At 39.3% G+C, this 27,912-nt stretch overlaps 2 protein-coding genes across 13 annotated transcripts in view; one reads left to right on the top strand and one right to left on the bottom strand.

The window, feature by feature from the left end:
• Positions 1-27,912, top strand: part of GIGYF2 (GRB10 interacting GYF protein 2) — a 156,720-nt gene that overhangs the window by 55,926 nt on the left and 72,882 nt on the right. For 8 of the 9 annotated variants that reach the window (XM_043492790.1, XM_043492789.1, XM_043492788.1 and 5 more), the window contains 3 exons: positions 537-645; positions 7,401-7,512; positions 8,061-8,101. In XM_043492790.1, the coding sequence (XP_043348725.1) occupies positions 537-645; positions 7,401-7,512; positions 8,061-8,101 (262 nt within the window). Of the gene's footprint in view, positions 1-536; positions 646-7,400; positions 7,513-8,060; positions 8,102-17,263; positions 17,398-27,912 lie in introns of those variants that run through there. The other variant, XM_043492795.1, reaches the window with a different exon arrangement.
• Positions 10,425-25,951, bottom strand: KCNJ13 (potassium inwardly rectifying channel subfamily J member 13). Of its 4 annotated transcripts, XM_043492799.1 has the most exons (6): positions 25,600-25,949; positions 23,763-23,844; positions 17,836-17,887; positions 16,728-17,218; positions 10,993-15,660; positions 10,426-10,750 (listed from the first exon to the last, which is right to left on the bottom strand). In XM_043492799.1, the coding sequence occupies exons 4-5, from the start codon at positions 17,191-17,193 to the stop codon at positions 15,038-15,040; spliced, it is 1,089 nt and encodes a 362-aa protein (XP_043348734.1). In that variant the 5' UTR covers positions 17,194-17,218; positions 17,836-17,887; positions 23,763-23,844; positions 25,600-25,949; the 3' UTR covers positions 10,426-10,750; positions 10,993-15,037. The 4 variants fall into 4 exon arrangements, with proteins under 4 accessions (XP_038271329.2, XP_043348734.1, XP_043348732.1 ...); XM_043492797.1 differs by lacking the exon at positions 23,763-23,844 and having other exon boundaries at positions 25,600-25,946; XM_043492798.1 differs by lacking the exon at positions 25,600-25,949 and having other exon boundaries at positions 23,763-25,229.

The raw sequence follows: 27,912 nt of genomic DNA, 5'->3' as shown, positions 1-27,912 counted from the left end.
ATTTTTAATTACTTTTTGAAAATAAGAATTTCAGGTAAGTCACTTTTTTGGGGCTGGAGTGTAACTTTGTCTCACAGCTCATTGTAATGTGTCCTTTACTGGCATGGACTTGTCATCTGCCTCACTACCTGTTTCTCTGGCTCTCTGTCACCATAATATCTTAGCTGATACCACCATCCTTGCTCTTCAGGGAGCTGACTGTGCTGCATTCTTGTATCTTCCAGAAAGGTGATGGAAAGATAAAGGCAAATGTTAGCCTTTGTTAGTTTAGAGGTTGAAAGGAAAGGAAACACTAAGAGTAGAAGAAAAGGATGCTGAAAAATGATATTTTAAATGGGATCCCTTAGTAACTTCCCCATGTATCTAAGCAATTTTTTCCATATCTTTTAATTGGTTTTGTGGTTCGTGAGTATTTTCAATTGCAGAGAGTGTATACAGAAGAGAGTAAGGGGTAGGTAAAATTTTTATGCTAAAAAGTATAGGGAAAGGTACTTTTGCTTGTTTATCTCACCTTGGCTGTCTCCTCTTCTTGGCAGAGAAATTTCTCCATGTCTGTAAACAGTGCTGCTGTCCTGCGGTTGACGGGACGAGGAGGAGGAATGGTGGTAGGGGCTCCTCGAGGTCGAAGTTCCTCTAGAGGTCGAGGTGAGCTGTTTTCTGAAGACTGGGGTGATACAGTGGATGGGGGAAAGGTCTAGGTTAAATTGTCTGAAAATTGACCACCATTATTTGGATAACACCACGAGAGGATGTGGAATTATACAACCAAATAAAACTGACAAATTCCTGCCCCCAAGGAACTTTCCATTTAAAGGTCCTAATGCAGCAGGGGTTGACGAAGGAGGGAAAGTGCATGTGGGAGAATGAGGGTTTCAATACCACAAGATCACTAGGAACACAAGTTACATACATATCTGGTTCCTCTTTTGTGTGTTTATTTTGTTAAATTATATAAATTTGGATTGAAAGAGTGATGAAAGGAACAGTTTTGAGGTGGAATATCAAGGAAAGTGTAAGGTTGCTTGACTCAGGGTTGTAAAGAATAACCAACTATATGAGATGGTATTAGAAAAAATTTGGAGTCGCTCATAAAAGGAGAGAACAGGAGCATTAATTAAGAAGTTGAAAGGGTTGATTTTAACTTAAATCTGTGGTTTTAAACTGGGGATATGCAGAGGTCTTCCAAACAGTTAATCAGCTGATCTAGATCGGGGTGGCCAACCTGTGGCTCCGGAGCCACATGTGGCTCTTCAGAAGCTAATATGTGGCTCCTTGTATAGGAACCGACTCCAGGGATGGAGCTATAGGTGCCAACTTTCCAATGTGCTAAGGGGGGTGCTCACTGCTCAGCCCCTGGCTCTGCACAAGCCCTGCCCCCACTCTACCCCTTCCTACCTCCTCCCCTGAGCCTGCAGTGTCCTCGCTCCTCCCTCTCCCCCCAGAGCCTCTTGCATGCCACAAAACAGCTGATTGGAAGATGTGGGGAGGGAGAGGGAGGCGCTGACTGGCAGCGCTACTAGTGGGTGGGAGGAGCTGGGGGGGAGCGGATGGGTGAGCTGCTGATGTATTACTGTGGCTCTTTGGCAAAGTACATTGGTAAATTCTGGCTCCTTCTCAGGCTCAAGTTGGCAACCCCTAGATATTTGCCTAGTTTTACAACAGGCTACATAAAAAAAAAACTAGTGAAGTCGGTATATACTAAAATTTCATACAGACAACAACTTGTTTATACTGCTGTGTATACTATACACTGAAATGTAAGTACAATATTTATATTCCAATTGATTTATTTTATAATTATATGGTAAAAAAGAGAAAGCAAGCAGTTTTTCAGTAATGTGCTGTGACGCTTTTGTATTTTTATGTGTGGTTTTGTAAGCAAGTAGTTTTTAAGTGACGTGAAACTTGGGGGTATGCAAGCAAACTCAGACTCCTGAAAGGAGTACAGTAGTCTGGAAAGGTTGGAGAGCCACTGACTTAAATGATCAGAAAGAAGTCCTTCTCTATTCTGTGCAATGCCTTAGATAACAAACTGAAAGAGATTAGTGGAGGCATAAGGTCTCTCTTTCAGTTTATTTTGTTCACTGATAGCACTTTGTTTTGTCAATTTTACTACTTCACTAAAGTCATTTTCCCTTATTTGTTGGGTCCTTCCACACTGCAGCATTTAAAGCAAATGGGGAAATGTGTCCTCAGATAATGCCAGGGAGGCTCAGGGTAAGGTATAGTACCTGAACTTATTTTTAATTTGTTTTGAAAAAAAAATATTTTTATGTTGATAGTAGCCTTTAATTCTCTAGCTTTCATGAACACAACAATATGTTTTCATATACTAATAGATGTGGTTTGTTGCATATAGAATGCTAGAAGCTGGAGATGGAAAAGACTTATTGGGTCATATCCATAGCCTAGCAAGTGCCACATTTTTTCTCATGCTGTCCCATTTAATTTTAAATGTCCCTTAGTAGTGGTATTTCCACTACCTTCCTTGAAAACAATTTCATAGCTATTGGATGTACAGAAGTTTTTCCTGATTTGGTTTTAAGGTTCCTCTTATTTCTAATTTTCAGTTCTCCCCTGTAATTCCATTTCCTCCTTTGCATCTACATCTTTCAGATATTTGTGGACTGCTATCATGTGCCCCTTCTTGGTTGTTTAGCTAAGCTGTATGTATTTTAGTTCTTTCATTGTCTTAATAGCAGTTCCTGCTGACTCTCTCTCATTTTTTTCTCCAAGTTTTTCAATATCTCTTTGCTAATGAGTTGCCCAGGACTTGTTTAAAAATTTGAGGTACAGTTGTACCAAAGAACAAGAAAGAGGGGCTTTTACTTCCTTGTTTCGCATAATGCCAATGTAGCAGAATTGCATCAGCCTTTTCTGATGCCATACTTCATTCTTAACCGAAGTCTAATTTGCTCTGTCTCACCTAAGTGTGTGCTAGTATTATAGCTGTCCGGGTTTCTTTTTCCTGTTAAATATCTGTGTTTTGGACACTTTGCTCAGGTATGTTAGGGTTCAAATTTACAAACAGTTATACTGCATACAGTGCTTGTTGGGTGATAAATGGTCATAGGTTTGGACTTTCAGCTTGCATTTTTCCCCCCAAGTTGAATCTCAGTGTTTTCTGACCTTTTCTTGTATATTGAAACCCCTTTCTATTTCTTTACCCTTCCTTTTTTGCAACTCTTGCATTTTTCTTCCCCTTGGTCACTAACATTTACAGTGATAGACTAATTTAGTCAGATTCTGCCACCTGTACTCACAGTAACATACCTACTTTTCAAATACTCCAATTGACTTCAGTGGCATTACTTGCAAAGTAAGATACTACTCACTGTGACTAAGAGTGGCAGAATCTGGCTGTAATCCAACAATTCTTCAGTTCTGTCAAAAATAGCAATCAATTTTGTCTTTAAAAGTCTCTTCCTCCCCTCCCCCCAATATTTGATTCATTATTTGTATAGGGATAGGCATTATATTTATGGCATTATGATTAATAGAATCATTCTTCATTTCTTCTTTGAATATTGCTACTGTATTTCCTTCAGTCTACCACTACCTACCCAGTTTTCAAGATAGCAAAATTTTTGTTCTGAGTTAATCTTTCTTTGTTCAGATACAAGTTCCTCATTACTTCCAGTTGTCCAGACATCTTCCTTGATTTTAATTAATTTCATCCTCATTTTTCACCTGCTTTTTAAATTTCCCTTAATCTTTGCACACCATATTCATTCTGATTTTTTTTATTGCCTGTCTCTCCTGCCAAGCTTTAGCCGACTTTTTTTAAATTTCTTCGCTGCCTTTTCACTTCCTGTATAGTTTTATTAACTATAGATCATTGAACAGTCCACTCCAAATCATATTGGCGGCTACTTGTTCCTTGCATTTTTTTTTTTAGGACAATTAGTTTTTTGGTTTTAAGGTGTGATTTTAGGATTCCCCATACAACTGTTAATTCAGGAAATAAACTGAGGTTTCTGCAATGACAGAATTCAGAATTATGCTAATGAATCCTCAGTGTTCTTGAAGCTGAAGATGTATATCAATTAGTCTTTGATGAAAATCTGTGATGAGAACATTTAATATGCAACGTAAATGTTTTTACTCAAGGATGAAGTTCAAGTGCAGTTCTGCTTTGATGAGTGACTGTAAAAATGGTATTGTAAAATTCTATGATGGTTTGTTGCTCAATGGCAATAGTTCCTTAACAGATTTTCTCAGTTCAGAAATACAAATGCTTTCTTAATGTTAGTCTTGCAAACTTAATCTCGGTTCTGAAGGTCATTCTGTGTTGCTTACAGCTTGCTACTCATCATGAGTAATAAAGCTTCTATAGATCAAATTCTGCCCTTGGCTACACCTGTGCAAGCCTAGTGTCTGGAATAGAGTTTCACAAGTGTAACTAAGAGCAGAATTTGGATCTACAGTTGGAAGTTAGTTAAATTTATCTGATGCAGAAGTGAGAATTTTATTTTCTAGCAAGAGTTGGTGATCTGTGGCCAGTATTAGAAAGTTAGATGGGGAAGAATAGGAGAGAAAGCAAAGGCAGAGTCAAAATTGGTGTTGTAACCTTAAATGAGAATTGCATATATTTTGAGTGTTTTTAGACTTTTAAAATAATTAATCAATTTATTAACATTGTTCTTTAAAGAAGAGTTTTTGAAGAGTATTCGCAAAAAGAAAAGGAGTACTGTGGCACCTTAGAGACTAACAAATTTATTATTACTTGAAGTGAGCTGTAGCTCACGAAAGCTTATGCTCTAATAAATTTGTTAGTCTCTAAGGTGCCACAGTACTCCTTTTCTTTTTGCGAATACAGACTAACACGGCTGCTACTCTGAAACCTATTTAAAATAAGGTTACCATTAAATCTTTGTCAGAGAATAAATCTGTTTGAGAGTCTATCATAGAAATTATTCTCATCAAAAATGTGAACTTTCACTATGGCTAACTTAATTGCCAAATCTAATAGATGACTAGCTATGAGAGAAATAATCTTTTTTAAACACAATTTAACAATTAGCAATAATGCCATAATACCCCATTACTTAATTTGAATGCATTCCATAAATTTCTAGGCATGTACAAGTGGGTTTGTTGCTCTTAGTGCAGAAGTTTCTTTAGGCTGTTTTCATAAGTGTCAGTAAAAACGTTCAGTGAAATAGTATTCTGAAGCGTAACTTTACAATTAAGTTGGCATTATCAAGGCAGCTTAATCATAAAACCTTCTGCTGAAGGGCGAAATTGCTCGTACCTAAAATCTCATACATTTTGTGTGGTGTCACTTTAGTTGTGACTAACACGTTTTCTCTGTTCTAAAGTAATACTCCACAAGCAATCCAAGGTCATGCACTTGAACTTTCTTTCTAATTGATTTGTTTTCCTGGGAGCTCCCTGTGGATTGTAGTTAAGCTGGGTGCTTTGAGTACTGGAATGTTTACATTCATGAAGGAAGGCGTCAGAGAAGGAAAGGATTTAAGTCTTTGTGGACTGGGCTACAGACTTAGACTTTTTGTTGTTGTTGCTGTTTTCCTGTTCAAGTAAGAGGTCATAACTGAGGCAGCTTTACCCAGCACTGTACTGCTTCTTTATGAACTGAGGCATAGGGATGTTTTTCCTCCTATTTTTCCATTTTCACTGCCATTTCACAAATATCTAGGCCGTTGGCAGCCTGAAATTCTACTTTAAAATATCTGAGTTGGGAAAATAAATTACAGCCAGATCAATTCTTACACATTGCTGTTATGGCCATTCTTAATACTAATCCTCTAACAACTTGACTACATGAACACTCCATGCTATTTATTTGTGGTGAGGGGATTAGAGCCACATCTACTTTCTACTTAACATGTATGGTGTGACTAGAGACCCCTGATTGCCTAAGAGATCTTGGTTCAGTTCTAAGCTCTGCTACAGATTTCCTGTGTGATCTTGGGTCGATAACTTAATATCTCTGTGCCTCAGTTCCCCGTCTGTAAAATGGGGATAATACTTACTTTGTCTTGTCTGTGTAGATAAGCTCTTCAGGGCAGAGACTCTCACTATATATGTGTACAGCATCTAGCACATTGAGGCCTCTAGGTACTACTGTAGTACAAATAATAAGAGCAATGCTCCCCACCTCCATTTATAGTGTTTTGAAAAACGCCATATTTTTTTTGTCCTTTTCCTCTGTCTTTGCATTAGAGAGGCTTCTGTATTCTTCATTCTGCCTTTGAGATATCAGATAGGCCTTGTGTTCTGTGCTTTGTCTATTCCACATTACATCAAGACTGTCAGCCTCAGGTACTCTAGACTTCTCTTTCACTCCACTTCCATAAGAAAATAGGGAAGGTTGGAGAACTTGGCCACAGGATAGTCAATTGGGGGCAAGCTAGGGTTGAACAAAAACAGTTAACTTATTTTTAAACTCAATTTGCCCTTTCTGCACTAGGTTACAGTCTGTTTAAAATCATGCTTTCTAAAACATATTTTCTAACACATTATACAGTGCAACCTGTTTTTTTAGTTAAGACATGGCTTCAGTATCTTTGACTACCATATGACCATTTGTTTGGTGTTAATCTTTTTTTCAGGGTAATGGCTCTAGCTTTGATTATCTTTTTCATGTATTCTGCATGTGTTCGTAAACCAAGTTTGTCTTTTTGGAGTATAATATAAGGCTAATGTGCTTCAGTGTCAATACTGCCAGTATTCTAGCATGCACTCTGTTTATACTGATCTATTGCATATTACCACATATTTATACACTTCAGTTCTCTGCTTCAGTTAATTTTCGCTAGTTTTTCTATAGCTCTGTAGAAACTGATTTGACACATCTTGATTATCTTTTCTGTGGGTGCCTATTGCATCTTTCTCTCGTGTATAATATATTTATTTAATAATGGAACTGTTACATAATAATCCAAGTTTCTTCTCTTCTTCTTCAGTCTGTACTTATTTCACCTCCTTTCCCTGTGTTCTCTGTAGCTCTTCTGTGCATTACTTGGTGTGCTGAACTATAACCAAGACTCCAATTACCTTATTTCCAAATTCCCAAAAGTTATTTCATGTTCGCCTTAAATCTTCCCTGTTTGGCAGCCTGTTAATTTGTCATCCTTCATGCACAGCTCCAAATACGGTGATGAAGTGTGGTGTACAAGCTTGTGAGAAATGATGTCTCTTGAAATGTAGATGTTAATTTCCAAAATCAGTTTCTTGGGAAATGTTTAGCTTTGAAATATTAAGTGAGTGGATTTAAACACTAATACTAATCTCATGAGATGGAGGAAAGACTTGCCCACTATCAGGTTGCAGTGTCTCATTAAGGAGAAGATTATAAAATGAGGTTACATTGACATTAGAAAAGGGAAGTAAAGTTCTTCTTACAAACGTTTTTCTTTGTTTTTTTGTCTTTGCAGGCAGAGGCCGAGGAGAAAGTGGTTTCTACCAAAGAAGTTTTGACGAAGTGGAGGGTGGATTTGGGCGAGGAGGAGGCAGGGAAATGCACAGATCTCAGAGCTGGGAGGAAAGGTAACAGAAAAGCTTAGACTTTAAAATATACTGTAGATGCACCTGCTTGGATCCCATGCTTTCACCCTTCATCCACAAAATATATTTCAGAAAGGCTCTGTAGGAATATGTACTGGTTGATTGTCTTGGAATTTCTGAAGTGGAGACCATATAGTAATGTTGCTAGAATCCCAGCTGTTAACAAAAAAACCACTGTTCAAAAGCTTATATTGCTGATTACTTGTGGGCATGAACAGAGCACTGCTTTGAGAAAGTGAGGTGTTCTAGAAACCGTCATTTCCAGTATAGCTCTTGGGGAGAGGGCTCTTCTATTAGTTTTAGGCTTTTGTTGGTTTGCAATGCGTTAAGCCTAGATTTTTAAAGGTATTAAGATGCCTAAAGATCTAGATAGGCTCCTGTTGGCATTTTCAAAAGTATCTGGGCACGGAACTACCCTTAAAATTTTGGCCCCATAGGTCTAGTGAGAGAGAGAAAATGTGTGAGTGTTGCACCTGAAATGATGGCATGCTTCCAAAGCCTTGTTTGAAACTTTTATTCTGCCTTTCTAGGGGAGACAGGCGGTTTGAAAAACCAGGGCGAAAAGATCCAGGTAAGATATATTGTTGTTATAAAATGTACATAGGCCATTCTAAAACTTTATGTTCCTGGTCTACTACGTTACGTAAGGTTCACGTACCTGGGTCCAGACTCTACACTATCAAAAAGTTCCTTAGTACATTCTTTGAGCTCTTGCTTGTTCTTGCTTTGTTTGAGTCCTCTTCATCAAGAATTCCTTGAGGTTCCCATCTTTATATTGCTTCTGACAGAGAGCAATTACACATTTTTGAAGTTGTAACAAATCCTCCACTTGAACTTCATCTGGAACTTGCTGCTTACTTGGGGCAAGCCAGTCCGAACACACACGTGTGTTCCATTCTTGGCACTGACTTCAATTTGATTCTGAAGGCACATTCAAGGTGGCAGTGTTTGTCATAAAAAGAAAAGGAGTACTTGTGGCACCTTAGAGACTAACTAATTTATTAGAGCATAAGCTTTCGTGAGCTACAGCTCACTTCATCGGATGCATTTGGTGGAAAAAAACAGAGGAGAGATTTATATACACACACAGAGAACATGAAACAATGGGTTTATCATACACACTGTAAGGAGAGTGATCACTTAAGATAAGCCATCACCAGCAGCAGGGGGGGAAAAGGAAAAGTGTTTGTCATGTAGATCCTGAAGTATTTGACATCTGACTATCCCAGCAATTCTCTTCACCATACTTTTCGATGGATTTGCAATTAGTCAGAATGCTCTTGATATACCTTCTGGAACATACAACAGAGTATTTATTTTCAGTGAGAGATTCTTGGCTGTGGAGCTCTTTGCTTTCACAGGAAATTAGTCAGAGCCATTGTCTAGCCCAGAGATGGGTAAACTACGGCCTGTGGGACCGTCCTGCCAGCCCCTGAGCTCCTGGCCCGGGAGGCTAGCCCCTGACCCTCCCCTGCTGTCCCCCTCCTCCGCAGCCTCACCGCACCGTCAGCGCAACACTCTGGGCGGCTGGGGGATGACCTCCTGGGACAGTGCAGCTGCAGAGCCCAGCCTGACCTAGTGCTCTGTGCTGCCAGATACTGGTGCTCCAGGCAGCATGGTAAGGGGACAGGGTGGTGGTGGTGGTGTTGGATAGAGGGCAGGGAAGTTCGGGGGTGGTCAGGGGTGTGGATAGGGGTTGGGGCAGTCAGAGGGCAGGGAACAGGGCGGTTGCATGGGGGCAGGGGTCCTGGGGCATGTGGGCAGTCAAGAAGGAGAGGAGGGGTTGGATGGGGTGGCCGTGGGCAGTCAGGGGACAGGGAGTGGGAGGGGTAGATGGGGCAGGGGTCTGGGGGGGGAGCAGTCAGGAAGGAGAGGGGGGTTGGATGGGGTAGTGGTGGGCAGTTAGGGGCTAGAGGTCTGGGGGCGGTCAGGGGACTGAGAGCAGGGGGGGTTGGATAGGGCAGGAGTCCTGGGGGGGCCGTCAGGGGGCGAGAAGCAAGGGGGGTTGGATAGGGGGCCGGGCCATGCCTCCCCTAACTGGCCCTACATACAATTTCAGAAACCCCATGCAACCCTCAGGCCAAAAAGTTTGCCTGCCCCTGGTCTAGCCATTTTTAAGGTACAGTGGAAGAGGTACCGGTTGTCTTATTTGAAGCATTATAAGCCAAGATGGCTCTTGGGTGAGTGGATGGGGAAGGCTTGTGGCAGAAAATATGTTGCCTGTTTGGAGGGGAAGTTTTAGAAGCACAAAGGGCATTTAAGGGTCCAGTTACCGTAAGTCAATAGGAACGCAGTGTCTAACAGCCCTTTATTTTTGAAAATCTCACCCCTTTAGGGTCAGTAGGTGTGTATTGCTATTTTTTGCAAGGGTGCCAAGTTACCATGGTGATAGGTGTCTTAAAAAAGGCTTGTAATTGCCATCTGATTTTCAAAGCCCTCTGAATCTCCTCTTCAGGTATCTGAGTTGATCGTGTTTTCTTAAGGTTGCTTAATTTTTTGGTTCCTAGGGTTTTGGCTCAAAAGATGACAAAGTTAAGCGAGGTGTCCCTAACTCTGCCTGACTTCCTTTTTCTGGAGGAGACATTGCTCCTAAGAATGACCAATTAGGGTTCATTTAAAGTTGTCTGCATCTAACTTCATCTCACAACTCTTCTGGCTCCCTGTGTCTTCAGAATTTAATATCTCTCTGAAAAAGTGGGGAAATTCAAAAGATTAGCAATTTTGAGTGTTTCTTCTGTGGTGGTAGTTAGGGGTTATGGTTTATATTTTTGATATTCTAGTATGTAACTACAAAGTGGCCATTGTACCGTTGTTTTGCAGCTCCTTGCTTGGAAATCTGTGGAGGAACAAAACCCCAAATTAGCTCCTATAAACAGAGTAGAGATTTCTTCCAAAGGCAAATGAGGGTAGAAATGGCAGACTGGAGGCACTAGTGGCTACAACAAAACTTGATTTAATGATATTACATTTATTTTAGCACCTTTTCGTCCTGATGGATGTGAAAACACTTAGCAATTTTACCAAACTATGCACAGAATTCACTTCATTTATTAATGAAACCACAGCAGCAGTTTAGCAATGCAGATTGACACTATGTCACTTAAGGATGAGAAGCAGATCTCTTCTAAGTGAAATGACATGAGGAATTTCGGTATACAGAATGTAATTACCCTAGCTGGAATTATGCCAGGATTAATGCTTCTCTTCCTACGAAGCATGTCTTTGGATCTTTAAAAGAAAAGGAGTACTTGTGGCACCTTAGAGACTAACAAATTTATTTGAGCTTAAGCTTTCGTGAGCTACAGCTCACTTCATCGGATGCATTTGGTGGAAAATGCATCCGATGAAGTGAGCTGTAGCTCACGAAAGCTTATGCTCTAATAAATTTGTTAGTCTCTAAGGTGCCACAAGTACTCCTTTTCTTTTTGCGAATACAGACTAACATGGCTGCTACTCTGAAACCTTTGGATCTTTAGTAACCACAAGTGGTCAAGACCGTGGCTTTGTGTCTCATCTGAAAGTGTGTGTCCCCCTAACAGATTTCTGAGTTATTGGTTTAGTATTTACTCAAAGGGAAGAATACCAACTACCAGGTCATTGACATAACTTGCTGCTGCACCTGTTTCTTTCGCATCTCTTTCTGGTACTGTCCCAGTCTGATCCTGTTTAGCTTGTGAGAACAGACAGGATCACAGCATGAGGTGATATGGCTGAAGGCCATATTTGTAAACTGTTCAGATTTTTAATATAAAATACTCTCAGGGTTATAACTATATCCACTTAGATTTGCCTGTCACTCCTTTAAGGATTTGTGTGCCCCGGAGAAGGAAAATCTTGACAACTTTCCTTTGTCTCCTAACCAAAAAGGGCTGGTCAATGATGATTTGGTTTGATTTCAACCTTGGTCAGTAATGGAAAAAGTCACTGCTATGTAATGGTCCTTTAGTGGCTTATGTAAAATGACTTGGGGTCAAAAGGAACCTAGTTTCACTTCCTAGTGGACACATTCCTATCACAAAAAAAACAGTTTGCACTGTTAGCAATCTTAGCCAAGAGGTGAAGGAGTGAATTGGCATGCAAGTAAATTTATCAACGAGAGATGCTCTCTCAAGTTCAGGGATGAAATTCATTAGAAAAGGAGTGCAGTGACTTGTTACCATTATCCATGCTAAACCTGACAAGGGATTTAAGTTCTCAATTTTGCACTTTCCACCAACAGCATCTTCTTTGCCCAAACTAACCAATAATAGTGTGTTCTCCAATAAGGCCTTTGAGTACTCTCTGACCAGATATTCACTGAATCACCAGCTCTTCGTGTCCCTCTGTGTTGTGGGTCGTCAAAATGTCATAGATTAAGTAGGAACTAGAAAGCAGGCAATAAACCACTCTAGAATATTTTGATAATTCAGAAATAATGGGACCCCAGGAAAATATCTTAGTTTAAAAAAAAAAATTAAGAAAACCTGTACAAATTGCCCAATAAATAGGATTAATTTTCAAATGTTTTATAATTGATGTACTGCTAATGATCAAATTCTTTAGCATTCAGAATGTGTTTTCCAGTTGATGCGATCAATTCACAAACTGAACAGCAACCTTCAGTCTTGGTATTGATATTCAAGGCAAAGGTACACTATTCATTGCAGGAATTACTATGCAAATTGCCATTGACCCTATGGCTTTCAGCCAGAAATACCCAAAAATTCTTCTCAAAGGCTTAGATTATTTGCCAATTAAACAAGTCATATGTTAGATTATGGACATCTAGAAAAATCACACAGAAAGGCAAATGCCCTGCCAGTTTTTACACAGCATCTGATCTTAAACAAGTCCATCAGTTTCCAAGCAGGAATAGTGATCAGCAAATACATGTTTTACTGTTAACACATTACAAATGTTTGATTTACAAGACACTTAGAAAGTCAGTGTTAAATGTGGCAAATAGATTTCCATCTGAGTGCATATTTATGCTTGTTATGTGAGGAATACTTGAATATTAAAAAGAACATGCTTAATTATTTTTATGATGAACATTTTTTACCTCTTTTTTAAACTTGTTGCTTTTAAAAGTTAAAAACAGCTATAATGAATGGTTTAAAAAAGGATAGTTTTAAGGACCGAAGATCTAAAATTCAAAATACTCAGTATGATATAGTCAGAATTACCCTGACTCTAAGGATCCTTATGTTACCTGGGTATGTTCATAGCTCTGGTAGGGTCTCACCATTCAATGTCCTTAGTATAGACCGAGATGTATTATTACACTCCAGAATTGCAGAATAATTGAATTATACAGGATTATGTGACTTAAAGTGGAGAATTGTCAATATATGTAAAGAAGCTCCTTCCTCGTATTTGAACTATTTGTACTTTATTCCATGCTTAATGAAGTATTTACAGTACAATTTCTTGCTCTGCTGCTGCTTTTTAAGGGTTGTCCTCAGTACTTTTAGGATATTGGTTTGGGGCTTAAAAATAGAAAAGGATAAATATAGTACAACCACCCCCCCATCACCACTACTTTCCATATCTTGGGAGTGTGACCAATAATGTTATGAAGCTGAACTTCAAAGTGCATGTGCGAGACCAACTATGAAAAGTGAGAGCAAACGCAATTTAATGTATTAATACAACATGGTGTTTGCTATTACTGTACAGGCACTACAGTGGGCTAAAATATGGTTCCATTATACTGAGAATGAAAGACATAATATTTAAAGTATCCATTCTCTATAATAAAACCAGCCCTTGAAGCCTGTAGAGTTGTAGGGAAGGAATATGGAAACATTTTCAGAGTAATGAACTATTTTTGAATTCAGAGATTGGCCACCTGCTCTCCAGTTTTGCATGGACCTCCTCCTTCCTATGGTACATAACACATTCCTGTGACAACTACAACTATAGTTAACATGGAAAAGTAATAATATTTTAATATCTCTTTAGCTGTCTTTTTAATAGAAATTACCTTCTGGAAATAAGGTGCAGCTGGCACCTTATGACAAAACAGCTATCTTACCAGGTTCTCCATGACCAGAGCTTGACAACCTCTGTACTTCTGGGTTTGAAAAAAAGACTTCCACTAGACAGCGCCCGCCTCATATGGCTTCAGATTATATATCCTGCTGTAGGTCACTTTATAATAAAATCAGCTCCAGTGTGTAAACATAGTTTTATCTAAACTGCCTAGTAGTGGTTATGCCACATTTATTGCTGGGAAAAGTCATTTAATTATCCTTGGATGGCAACATTTATTTTGATGGTAACTGCTGGTTCTTTCAGTCTGAATACAGAATAGCCATTTTAAAGCTGCATTCCGTTGCTGAGAAGCTGTGAATTGACAGCAGACAGTCCACTTAACTGTTAACCCATTTGATCATATTAGAAATTGTTGCATATAGGAGCACGGTTCTTTCTTCTTGGTATTCTTACGAGGCACTCCTGGCAAAAAAGTCCCATGAATAAGCACTTATTTCAATTTTTTTATTTTAAAATTAATTCAAATGTGTCTGATTTTGTAGATATGATTTATCTATATGCTGTGTATACAGATATAGATATTTATATTAAAAAGCATAAAATATAAATGGATGCAGTTCTTGGTAGATATAGTGCATCCTGTAGTGCCAGACTACTCGAAGTGTAAAATGTGCAAAGCTGAGAACACAAAATTTCACTGTGCCAAGAGACATGCAAGAACATGAATTGCTGTATAACAGTCTGTTTTCTACTGCTGAAATAATTTATTAAATGTTTCCAAATATGAAAATATCTCCACTGTAGCATGTGTGTCACATATATACACTTAGGATTTTTGGCACTCGCTGTCTTCACAGATCTGTCACAGAGATTATATTCCCTTCTGACCTGGTGGAATGAAGAACTGCAGTCAGTACTCTTGATTTCATGTAATAAACAAGTACATCTATTATACATTTCACTGCCACTGAAAAGACTGTCAGTGATTTTAGTAGGATGTTCAGCCATCTGAAAATTGATGTAACCATGTATCCAGAAAGTTTTAATGTAAAAGGGTTATAACAATCTTGGAACTACCTCATTGCTGATCCCCAAACTAGTGTAATTTAACCTCAGATTAATTTTAGATTAAGTCTTCTATTGTACTGTTGCTGCATATTTTGCTATAGTGTCCTACCCACATACCATTTAATTAGGTTTTGGTCAACTGTGGGAGTCTGCAAGTCTCACACTTCAGGCTCAGTGCAGTTTTAATCATAGTCTAGTGAATTCAGCAGGTAGCACTAGTACTTTCCCACAACTTGTAGTGTGGTACTTGTCCCTGACGTTCTATTCTGTGCAGTTAAAACAGCTTCTCATCAGTTTACATGTGCACTTTATGCTTTTTTACTCTGCACACTATACTGCAATGAAAAGGATGGAGAAAAGGGAAAGAGCACAAAAGAAAATAGGGGGGAAAAGGAAGGCTGAAAGTTTAACCTGAAAGTTTAATGTAATTAAAAAAAAAACAAACTGGCACCAAGTCCAAATTCTATTCTATCAGACTAGTGTCAGAAATCTGGAAGCTGTCAGTGTGCTGTCCATTGATGCGGATCTTCATGTCAGTCCTCTTTGGACTCTTAGAGTCTGCTGCAGCTGGGAACTCTGGAATAGTCTTTTCAAAATTCTCCATCTTGATCTGATATTCCCCTTTGGCACCTCGGGCCAGCATAGAAGCAAAGCGATGGTGTAGAATGACCTCACATGGGAGGTAGGATGTCCTCCTTTGACATGTTTCCCCTGTGCCCTCCTGCATTGCTGAGAGGAAGACTACTAGCTCAAAATGGCGAGGGATATCCCCTTGGAGGAGAACACGTAGAGGACTAGATGGGGTAATGGAGTGGTAGTAGGTCAGTGGAAAGATAAAGAATGGACACTCCTCTAATGTGGTACTGTCCAGGTGGAAATCCACACTAGTTTGATGCAGCTGACCATTCTCCTGTTCTTGGTAAAGAATAGCTGAAACCCGAACGCTGGTGAGTGGGCTGGGACGAGTGTTGGCCACCTGGAACATAAGGTATGGCTTGCCCTCTGTGTGTGCCACTACTGCAGAATGAGTAAAGCGGATGGAGAATGCTCGATTCTTTGGACGGGCAATCTTTGCCACAAAAGCACCTGTATAACAGGAAAGAATGAATTAACTATAATCGTGATGGTCAGGTTAGTTTCTTTCTTGTCCCCAAGTTGTATGGAATGGCCCGTGAGAAGAGGAGGTGGCTTAGTGGGATGGACATACTGTTAACTATCCTCAGACTGCTTGATTTCAAATTATTAGATCTAGTCTACACCTAGTACAGCTCCCATCATACTAATAGTTGCTGGCACCAGTTTCTATTCTCAATTTATTAATAAAAATAAATCCACTTTTTTTTTAAAAAGCCTTGGCTTTTTCCATAAACTTTTGTCTCCACAATCTGTTAGCATGTGTAAAACAGTAATATTTGTAGAATGAGGGTGCAGTTGCAGAAAGATGTGCCCTTGATTGATGAAGATCCACTCCTTGAACTGGCTATGGTATATAATTGTGGTCTTTTGTTTAATGAAACTGTTTAAAATACAGTACACTAACCTTTTGCACAGTATACTATATTTGTCTAAAATTATTCCATAGTTCAGCCATTTTAAGTAACTTTAAATAAAGTACCACTGGGATCCTAAAGTGTTCTTGGGTGTTGGCTACCCATGGATACTTAACAATAAAGTGAAGGGGGGTAAAAAAATTCAGCCAGTTTTAAACAAACTAGCTAAAGTTTTGGGTAAACCTGGGAGAGTCTGTATCAAAACAAATTGATTTTAAACCTCAAATCAATGGAAGGTTGGAAGAAAGAAATTGATAGAGGAAGATGGAGGAAAATAACTCATTGGAATTGTCAGGAGAGGAGCTGCCGTAAAGAGCAACACTTTCTGGTTTACTGTACAAATCCTGAAATACTGTTGTTCAAGTGCCTCTCCTTTTTATAGGTCTTTAACTGCTTAAAAGGAGTTGGATTATACTTGATAGCTATAAAACTGTTTTTTGAAGTTGAAATTTCAGTCTTGTTGTTCTTTTAGTAACTGGCCCTACTCCTTTTATGTCCCCTCTGGAAGCACTCATAATGAGATTAAGAATTTTACCAAATCTACTCCCTACATGTGGTTAAAAGGACCTACCCTATTTAAAATTGTGAAATAAACCTGATTACCTGTGATGAAGGCCTCCAACATGAGCCCCAGGACCATCTGTATGGCAAGCAGGGCGATAGCACTAGGACAGTCCCCACTTGGGAACATGGTGCCATAACCAATAGTGAGCTGTGTCTCCAGGGAGAAGGAGAAAGCAGCTGTAAAGCTGGTGACGTACTTAACACAAATGGTGTGGTTGTCAGGTGGGGCATCATGATCCAACTCCAGGTCCCCATTCATCTCGGCCAGGAGGTACCAGAACACTGCAAAGACTAGCCAGTGGATGACAAAAGAAGCAGCAAAGACTAGCATCATCCATCGCCAGCGCATGTCCATTAGTATTCCCCAAGCATCTCGTAGGTATGCCAGACCTTTCCTTTGGGTCCCATCAATCTGTAGTGTGCTGTGTCCATCTTTAGTCACCATCCTCAAGTGCCTTTGATCCAGGAGCGGGGCACTAGATTTGGTGGTGTTGCTGTCTATCATATCTGATCTCCTCTTCTTCTGAAAACTAAAAAGAGAAAATTCATTAAGCTCCTGCATATTTGTATTTCAGCTAATGTTCACAGATTCTGACACATCAGCCAGGGACCAAATACTCCCTGCACCCAAAAAAGGATGTCTTAAACATTGCAATCCAGAGAAGATTGATTTAGGAGTTTTGGAGTGGAATGTACCACTGCTTTTGTGGTAACGATTAGCTAAAAAAGACTGTTAAACATCAGATTACTTTTAAAATTTCCCCTACAGAGTCATTTAAACAGAGTTGTCATATTTTACCCCTCCCCCAAATTTATATTTGGGTCAAATACCTGTGCTAATATGGCAGATCAGCAGCTGTAGCACTTCAGCTTGTGTGGAAAACAGACTTTAATATTTTACATCTGTGATGATAGCAATTAGATGTTGAGATTCATCTTAGCAAAGCAATATAGCAATCTAAAGAATAATAAGCTAATATTTTACTACAGTTCTTCCCCTTATCTGCTTTCTTGGGGGAAGGCTGTGTCTCGCCACCTCACTTCTATAATTCAAAAATTTCCTCACAGATGTTCCTGACTTTCTGCCTCTTTAAAATTGCCTTTACCTCTACCAACCATATTCTCTTATTGACTAGAATTTTGGTACCTGGGGGAGAGCCTCTTCTGCTGAACGTACTCGGGCCACTGCTGATGTTAGGCTGTATTAAGAAGGGGATAGAATAATACGGAAAATATTATGCCATTATATAAATTGATAACTCCTCTGCTTAAATACAGCATCAGTTTTGGTCACTTTAACTAAAAAATAAAATCCTCCAAACCCCACTGCAACAATAGGAGGGGGGGGGAAAAAGTTTAGAGAAGTTCATGGAAATTTTTTAAGTGAAGGTGAAGTTGCATATGAGGGAATATAAAAGTCAAGAGCCAAAAATTGCAAATTGTGTGCCTTATGTGTCCTACATTCATATTTAGGATCTTAAGTAAGAATAACCTTCTTTTTAGAGGTGCCAAGCACCTTCAGATCCTATGGACTTGACTGGGTGCTGTAGATGTTCAGCTCCTCTGATAAGCAGTTCGTTAGGAGCCAAACTATGGGCACCAAGTTTAAAAACTTTTGGCTTAAGAGACTATTACACTTGAATAGAAAATTTTATATAAATACTCAATGGAAGAGAAATCCTATTGGGAGCTCCTATTGCTAGTTAGCTCTTCCCATAAAAAAAGAGGGCACACAATTAAAAGCCATCAAATAAAAAACTCTAAGTTTTTAATCCATTGCATTTATTAGTTATGACACTCACTGCCACTGGCTAGTGTAGAGGCAAATTGATTATGAAGAAATAAACAAAGTTAGGCAGTTTCTCTTTATACAAATGCTTCAGGGCATAAAGATGTATATGAGAGGATGGGCAATTAAGTGGGTTATGAAGATTCACACCTTTTTCTGAAGGCCTTGCCACTGTACATACCAGGCTAAAGGGATCATTGACCTAGTCCAGCATGTCAGTTTTTATATTCACGTTAGTAGCCACCAGCCTTAGTCTGAATACCTAGGATTTGACCTGTTCATGGTAAAATGAGGATTGCTTTAACAAAGATAGAAATGATTTTATCTCCTATTTGATCAATGGCATATTGATCCTGGAATTGGACCTGTGACTCATTTGATTTATTAGTTTATAATTTGTTCTAGATATTAATTCTTCATATGTAGATTTAAATATGATCATTACCATATCCTGGTAAGCATTATGAATAGATCTTTTACTGTTTTCTTTGCTTGTGGTGGTGGGTTCCCCGTGCATACAAGTATGGTTTACTTCTATTTGGAACATGCATCCAAGGGCCTTGAGGAATAACCGATCGCTTGAATAGGATCTTGGGGCTTTTTTTTTCCATGTTTTTATTCTCCATTCTCCTATTAAGTACAGTTGTTTCCTTATCTCTTGCAGTGAATATGTCACAACTATATAATGGCTAAGATCAGGTGTGGGTTTTTTTAATGATTCTAATAGTTTTTTGAAATACAAGACAGACACGGTGGATGAGGTAATATCTTTTATTGGACCAACTTCTGTTGGTGAGAGACAAGCTTTTGAGCCACACAGAGCTGCTTTTCAGGTGGTCTTTTTATTTCTGAAAAACAAGGCAGAATTTTCTTAAATAATGCGCCACTCCTTCCTCCATGCATAGAGCATGAGTAACGATCTGCTGAGTCAATCATTGGGAGTGCTGAGTACAGTCTACTCTGCTAATAACCCTAATCCTGGCCTCCACGGACTGCCCTCCACTGAGGCTATTCAGTCTATATTACTTCAGTCTTTGGGCTGCTCCACAGCTCTGCAAGAATACAGTTTCTGGTCTTGCAGCAGTGGTAGGAAATCACAAAGTAAACAGTAAAATCTTCTAAGTGCTTTAGGTACCAGGAATCAGATTTACTGGTCCGAAGAGCTGAGTGTTGCATTAAGACTCAGAATGGCCTTGTTTAGTGCCTTGAGGGGGATTATAGAATGAGTATTATGGCTAGTCAATAGGAATGATGGGACTGTGTGCAGAACAAATTGGAGCCAGTGCCTCTTTATCATCTTAGATTCTTGGAATAAGCTGCGGTCATGAGAAACACATACTCAATTACTTGGAAGGAAGGTGAATGTGTGCAGACCTAAGTGCCTCTGGGATAAACCATATGAGTTCTTGGAGGAAAACTGTTTTTGTGTAAATTGCTATGAGGACTGGAGGGCAGTTATGGCATGTTTTATGAGTAGTTTGGGCTATAGAATGACAAAGCAGAGCAGAGCTACTCCTTAGAAAAAACTAAATCTAGTAGTGACAAGCAATAACAGGAATCCTCAGAGTATTATATACCCTTACAAATATGGAATAGTTTTTTTCAGGTTCATTTTCCTCCCCCATATTCTGATAAAACACCACGCTACAGTAGAGCACTGTCATATCACTACAATGCAGAGCATAATCAAGATAAGGTTGGAGTTTGGTTGATACAGTGACTTGATTATTTGATTACTACTAATGGTTTATTAATATTGATTTCAACCTCTCCTGCATCCAGCTTTCTTCATTACATCAAGTTGTTTCAGACATTTTCTGTTAGGGAAATTCCAGTACTGTAACAATCTTGAAGGTATTTCAGAATGAAAGAATAATATCTCCATCCTTATTAACCTAAGCAGTGCTTTTCACAGCAGTCTCTCTTGTCAGTGCCATTTCAGACTTCAACAGTGAGATTGTCCTGGTGAGGTTGATAGGCTGCTGCTGTAGTCCTATTTGGCCTGGAAAAGTAGTCCTTTCTATGGTATTGATTATAGTGTCAGATCACTAATCAGTGGTGCAGTGAATAATTTTAAAGTACATGAGTTTAGACTTCATATTTAATGTTTATTAAAAAATAACAACCAGGAGGGTATGAACCTATTGTGTTTTTAAGTTAGATCACGGGACAAAGCTTCTTTGTTGGGATGGATGGAGAGAGAGAAAGTGTAAGTAGGCTCCAAAAGTAGTGCAGCTGATTCAGGATGAGAAGAGTTTTGTGGGAGGAGGGGGGAAGCTAAACTAGCAGGCTTAGGTTCTGAATTCTAAATCTAGAATGTCTGAGGACTTCCTCTCTTCCTCCTTCTCTTCCCCCCCACCCCCGCAAGTGTTCTTTGAAAAGCCGATGCAACTTGAATGTATTTGAGAAGTCAGACGAAAGATAACTGTTCACACTCTACCTACTTGTCTCCTCTCCCAATGTTATTCCCCCGCCTCTGTCAGATGATTTACATATTTTCTACTTTCCCTATTCATAGATTGATAAATTATAAGATCAAGAGGAACCATTGTGAGCATCTAGTCTGACCTCCTTCATAACACAGGTCATAGGACTTCTATGGGTTGATTCCTTTTTGAACTAGATACCTTTTAGAAAAAATTTAGTCTTGATTTAAAAATTTCCAGTGATGGAGAGTTCACCACAATCATAGGTAAGTTGTTCCAATGGTTAATTACCCTCACTTTAAAAAATGTTTCTAGTCTGAATCTGACTAGCTTCAACATCTGTCCATCGGATTTTGTTATGCCTTTGTTTGCCCTTGTTCTTGCCAATTCTTATCTCATGAATCTGCTTGTCAGTTAAAATCAGGACATGCTACCTCAAGACTAGAAGAGCTACTGCTACCAAAGAGATTTTTCTCAACCTCTTTCTTTGCATCCCCTTCCTTTGATATATTATTCCAGTGTTTCCAGTCCTTCCTCTTATGTTGCCTCTTACTTTTTTGAGAATTAAGTGATGGTTGTTCAGTCAGAAGTGTACATGGCATTGCTTCTTTCTCTTCTCCTTTTATTTCTTTTCTTTACCTCCTGTTCACCATCTTGTCCATTCCTCAATCCAGTTTCTCTGATAAATCAATTGAGTTGAAGGAAATCATAGCAGGGTAGCTAGAGCTAACTTCTTTAAGCATCAAGGTAGTTCATGCTTTATTTTCTTTTCCATAGCAGATCCCAAGTGGCTTTTTAATTGAATCGGATTTTTTTCTGGTTCTTGGCTCCCTGTTGGTTAGTCCACAATAAAGCCATCCTCTGCAGCTGTTTAATACCACTTTAGTATATCCCTGATGTTCATGTAATCAGCTGCTACCTTCTCTATAGAGTTTAATGGTTACAAGAGTACATTGTCCTGAACCCCTATACTCTGCTTCATTTTGCCAGTTTGAATACATGTTCTTGTGCCCTCTGCTCTGTGGCTCTTCAGCTGAAGCAGTTTGGCTGTTTCATGCCACCCTGGTTTCCCATCTTTCCCTTGCTTCTCTAGGCAGTTCATGCTCAGCCTCACTCCTGTGAACAGGAGCTCAAATATTCTGACACCAAATGTGTCTTAAGATTTGTTCTTCATGTCTATACCCTGACTGAGGACATTGTAGCAAATGCACTTTCAGGCTGTTCTCCTACAAAGGTTGTAACCACCTTGCTTTGTTGTTGGGGCTTTTGAATAGTTTCTCATTTGGATCAGAGTTCCAGCAAAACGTTTTCAGATTGCTACCCTAGCTTCCCACGCTCCACTACATCACTTGCAAATTTTATTTTAATTGACTTTGAAAAGCTTCTGAGGTAGATTGTACTGTTTGTAGTCTAGTTGGTGTTCACAACAAACTGGTGTAAGGAGAAAAATCCTATGAAAGAAGGAATTTGCTGGAAGTAACTGCACAAAAGCTCACAGTTATCGTTCTAGTTAGTATAGACTTCAGTTTCCTTTTAGCCGTGTATTGAAGCATGATTCTGAGAATATTAGTGGAGTCCTATTGACTAATGTGCCACTGCTGTGAGGAGGTAAATAAAATCCAAACTTGCATTACGTGAGCACAAATGACAGAAAAATGTTTTATACCTATTTCAGATTTAATTGGCATTTCTATAACTTAAGCAGTGAGAGCTCATGTTTACTGTTGTTGAGGCCTTGTGCAATTCATGGCAAAATGAACCTAAATTCTGCAGTAAGGTCTCTAGATTCTGTGGCAGCTTCACTTAAATTTCAGTTTAAGAGATTAATACACAGTCTGCACAGCAATGTCTGAGGTGTTTGACATTAAATCCAGCTTATTTAATGCCGTCCCCACACTTCATATTTACTGTAGATTTTTGTATTGGGAATGCATAACTGCATCATAGAATTTGTTGGGGAAGCTGGGAAGGGAACAGTTGGTGCTTTTGGCATCTGTGGAGGCACTGGGGGCAGTTTGGTTTGTGGGATAATCCCTTTAGCTGGATGCTTGTGGTACAACTATCAGCAGTAAAATTGCTGATATTTAAACATCAATGTTGTCTCTAGGTTTTTGTGTTAACACCCATTGAGATGAATGGGGGCAGTTAGAATAATAGCTCTGTCATGTGAAGTTTTTTTGCAGAATTAGGAAGGCAAGGTGTAAGTTTACAATTGATTCACATTTTCAAGATTTAATTTGCACTGCCAGAGCTAAAGTAACTTAATTTCTGCAGCACAGTTCTGTGGCAAGGCATGAATTCCAGGGCAGATGCCAAGGCCTGTATATTCTGTGATTCTGAGGCAGTTGTTGCGAGTAAAAAGGGAGAAGTAGCAAGATATTCTCCCGAAGTAAAGAAAGTGTAATACGTATACTGAATTTTTAATTAAATTTTAAACTGTTGAAAGACTGAGGTAAAATTTACAGTGGGGGGGGGGTGGGGAGAGGGGAATTGTTTACATTACAATGTAAACCAAAAGCAAGCCTCCTTATTGATTGAGATTTTGACTAGATCAATATTGATATGCTACTGTACTGTTCAAAACTATTAGACCATTATTTCAACCATTGATTATGAAGTGACATTTGAGTGCCCTATACTATCTGGTCTCCTTCAAGTTAGAAAAGCTTTACCAAGAAACTGTTTAAACTTCATCCTGTAAGGTAAACATTTGTGAAATCTCTTAGAGATCTGGATGCAAAGTCCTAGATAAAGGTTTATTATTGGGAACTGGGGGAGATCAGGAGAGTTAGGCAAGGAGCTGGTCCACAAACTCTGGACATTTGATATTTAATATCCGGATAAAATGTACCCGTTTACCTCTGTTAGCTATCCATCTTTGTAACTTCACATTTTCTCAAATGCTGCCCCAGTCCTGTGTACAGCAAACTATCCCAGTGACCTATATGAGATAACCAGTCATGTTCCAGACCAGTGCAATTCATGCCTGGTGGTACATGCATGATGCTCCTAAATAGTTGCCTTCAAATGAACAAAACACAATCATGCTAATTCATAGTGTGACACACATTTCATAGGCACACTCAATTTGCCACTGACAGATCTTTGAAACTGACCTTAGTCATAAGATTATCATTTAAAGCTAAATGTTTACTGGGCTCTGATGAATGCAGTGGGAAGGTAGAAGGGTTAGAGGAGTTCAGTTTTCTGGAAAAGACCGGAATTAGAGAATCAGGTTGAACCACTATTTTTATTTGAACCAGAACTTAACCTAAACCATGGTTTTGTCCTATGTACTGAACCTGAATCAAAACTGAGCTGGAAAAAAAATGTGGGTTACTGGTGAAAATAAAGGTCCAGCATTTCTTAAGCTCAACATTTAAAAAAAAAAAAACACCCACCAAACTACTGTGATCTTATTTTCATTATAAAACAACAAAATAACAATTAGACATGTGATTGCAACCAGAAAGGCCTTCCCCAATATAATGAGAAAAGGTTCGAAGAAGGCTAGCCCACAAGAGTAGTGAAAGAGAGGAGAAGTTTAGGAGCTATGTGCGCAGCACATGAGAGAGCAGGGGGCCCAGATATAGCTGTACCATCTCTGGGTACATCTCCACAGCAAAAAACAAAAACAAAAAAACCCCACAGCAAGCCTGAGTTCTGAGACCCTCCCACTTCCCTGGGTTTCAGAGCCCTCACTCTGGCCTGAGCCTGAATGTCTACACTGCTGTTTTTAGCCCCACAAGCCAGACCTGGACTCTGAGACTTGGTGCCACAGATATTTTACTGCTGTGTAGACATACTTTGAGACTTCATCCTGGTAAGAGAAGTGGAATGCTCCTGGTCCAGAAGTTAAAGATAACTCTTCAACATTGAGGAAAGATAATGGCTCCCCAACCTATCTCCGCCACAGACAGACTATCTCCCAGCCATCCCCAACCCCAGGGCAGCTCCTCCCACCTGTTGCCCCACTTGAGGCAGAGCTGTTGCCTTAAACTCATATTTATCCCTTTATCACAGAGGTCTAGTTTGGAAGATGGTATTTTAGTTTGCTCAAACAAATTATTCATTTCAAAAATTGTTTTCTGACAACTCAAGAACTAGGAAAATTCATGTACAGTTAAAGTAAATAAATGGTCAAAGAAAATAGTTTCAATAAATTTCAACTTTTTAAATTTTCTTCCATTCTTTTGGATTGAAATTTGGTTTGAACCAGTTCAAACCAGTAACCAAACCACTATTTATTTACTTTTAGTTGCTTGATCCAGAACTGAACCCAAACACACTGAATGCAACTGAACTCAAGTCTGAACCAAATCAAAATAAATACCGGTTTGATTCCCTGGTCTTTTCCCATCCTCAGCAATAGTTGATTACCCTAACTTCAGTTGTATGCATCTGCTGAGCATTGTGAAGTTTCCTTCCAATGCCCTTTTCTGCCAGGGTTCTTAATGATGGAAAATTTGGCTTCCGTCTTATGCCACGGTGGGCATTATCAGTTAGAAAAAGGGCTCATATTTGAGAAGAATTACAGAAATATTTTGTTGAAGGGGATATTTCAGTAGGGAGCTTCAAAAGCAAAAGCGCTCTCAACTTTCTTTCCACAATGAAAATAACTTGCATTATGTTTTAAAGTTAAAATTATGCTATTGTAAATAACTTTGCCAAAAAGGTAATTTTATCATGTACTTACCAATGTCTTTAAAGCTTTTATCAGTGTGCAGGGGAAAGGGGAGAGCTTTTGGGTCCAAAAAGTAGACTGCGATAATCTTACGTTCTTGTCCCAGTACAGGCAAGAAACTTTCCACAGTTGTAGTTTGTAGGGATCTCTTCTTTGAAATGGGTTTACATGTCTCATTCCTCTGTTTATAATGCGGGGGGGGGTTGGTTTTCATCTGAAGTTGATGTGATTGGTCATTTTGTCTGCAGGGGGGCCAATTAGCTCTGATCAGGTGGAAAAGAATGCTGGTTTGTTAGGAGGGCTTTCTTTATCCAACACAAACCCTAACAGCCGAGGAGAAATCCTCAAGAACTTATTTGGAGAAGAGCTGCATTCCCCCCTCCCACTAATCAGGATTGGTCTTTAGGTTTGCATAATCTTACTTAAGGTTTTACTTGGAAGTTCAAAGGGACAAAATTCCTCAGAACTTTTTCCTCCTACAGCTGCTTTAAAATATGAAATGTTCTCTAACATTTTTTCCTAACTAAAGTCAAGCAGAATATATTTGGGTGGAGATGGGAATCCTTGTATCTAATGTACTCTTCCTGTGCTTACTTCCTTTCATTGGGTCTCTTACACCTGAGTCTTGTTAGCAAACAGTGTGGGCTGCACCTAACAGTGGATATTGGTGGAGCCTAGTCACAATCACTGGAAATTGTAGATGATTTGTAGTCTAATGCTAGTCAGAAGATGTAGATCCTGCCCTTTCTGTTCCATCTCCATATTGCTCCTTTGTAAAAGTATTGAATTACTCATGGGATTTTCTTTAAACCTGTGATGAAACTATGTAGAATAGAGGAAGTTTCTGTGGTTTGAAAATGTGGTGAAACTAATTCTGGACAATAAAATGCACCACTTACATTCTGGTGTCCCTCAAATTTAGTGTTGAGTAGAACAGCTGGCTAATTAAAACAATTTTAGCTGAAAATATGCCTGTGGTGTCTACCTTCCAGCACCACTAAAATGAGCTGTGAGGATATCTTTGTGATGAAGTTCAGTGTTTAAGAAAAAAATGTAAGTTAGCTGCTGATGTGAGGACTTTGAGTGAGCGTCAGACGTAAGAGGATCTGAGAAACAAAGGCTGTGATTGTTTTCAGTAAAACTACTAAAGGCCTGCTGGGAAAATTATTAATGTAGACTTTCCTACTTAGGAAATGAAATCTCCCCCTCATGGTTTTTCCTTTTTTAAAAACAAAAAATACAGAACATTAATTCTTTTTCATTAGTGCAGAACATTTTAATACATGTTCAGGCACAGCACCATAAACTCTGATAGACATGTTATGACCTCCAGGACAAGGGAAACTAATTTAGCACAAGGGGACACCCTCCACTCATGCCAGCGTGTAGGACTGATTTGTCCTTCAGTCTCCTTACATATTGTAGCAGGATTGCACTTCCACTGTGACAAACTTTTTTTTTTTTTTTAAAATTATAAGACATATTTTGTAATGTAGAAAGCTTATGGTTCTGGTCACATGTTTCTGAACAGACCCTCCTTGAGTGGTTTGGGATACTAGCCCATGCTTAAGATGAACAGTTTTACTGGGACATACGTAGGAATTTGACCTGCTGCATTCCTCTTTCTTATTTTTATATTTGTTCTGATACATTAACTTCAGTGCCAGCAAATGTTAGTGAATTTAATGAAAAACAGAAGACTTCAAAAGAAATCCAGGAATCTTGCCAGGAAAATTAGTTAGAAGCTGCACCTGAGGATGCTTGAATGGTAGAGCTTAGAAGGAGACAGGAGGTGGGAAGAGGAGGAGCTAAGACTGGGAATCTGGAGAGGCAGTATTACTTAGTGTTTAGAATTGGAATCTGGAGAACTGAATTTTGTCTGATTCTCTCACTGATTTACTGTATGACATTAGACGAGTTACATTATTTAGGCTACTTTTTAATCAAGGGTATTTTTTGTAAAAAGTCATGGACAGGTCATGTGCAATAAACAAAAATTCATGGCCTGTGACCTGTCTGACTTGTACTGTATACCCCTGACTAAATCTTGGGTGCTTTGGGGGGTGCATGGTCTGGGGCACCACGGGTGCTGGAGAAGAGGGGGTGGCCGGTGGCGCATGTGCTGGGACTGCTGCAGGTGCTGGGGAGAGGGGGCTGGGTGGTGGGATGCGGTGGCCTGAGACTTCCTCAGCAGCGGCTGCTTGAGCTGCTTAGGCAGCCCTGGAGCCAGCCACTGCAGAAGTCACGGAGGTCTCAAAGTCATGGAATCCGTGACCTCCATGACAGACTCGCAGCCTTAATTATGATGTTTATATGTTGGTAGTC

This window comes from Dermochelys coriacea, chromosome 9, assembly GCF_009764565.3.
Source record: "Dermochelys coriacea isolate rDerCor1 chromosome 9, rDerCor1.pri.v4, whole genome shotgun sequence".
Lineage (NCBI taxonomy): Eukaryota > Metazoa > Chordata > Testudines > Dermochelyidae > Dermochelys > Dermochelys coriacea.
This window is presented reverse-complemented; position numbering and strand designations above follow the sequence as displayed.

Bases quoted from the DNA above. Each gene is read 5' to 3' on its own strand.
- KCNJ13 (XM_038415401.2), bottom strand. From the start codon at position 17,193: ATGATAGACAGCAACACCACCAAATCTAGTGCCCCGCTCCTGGATCAA. The intron at 15,661-16,727 runs GTAATCAGGTTT...CCTGTTATACAG, and splicing joins GTTGGAGGCCTTCATCACAG to GTGCTTTTGTGGCAAAGATT.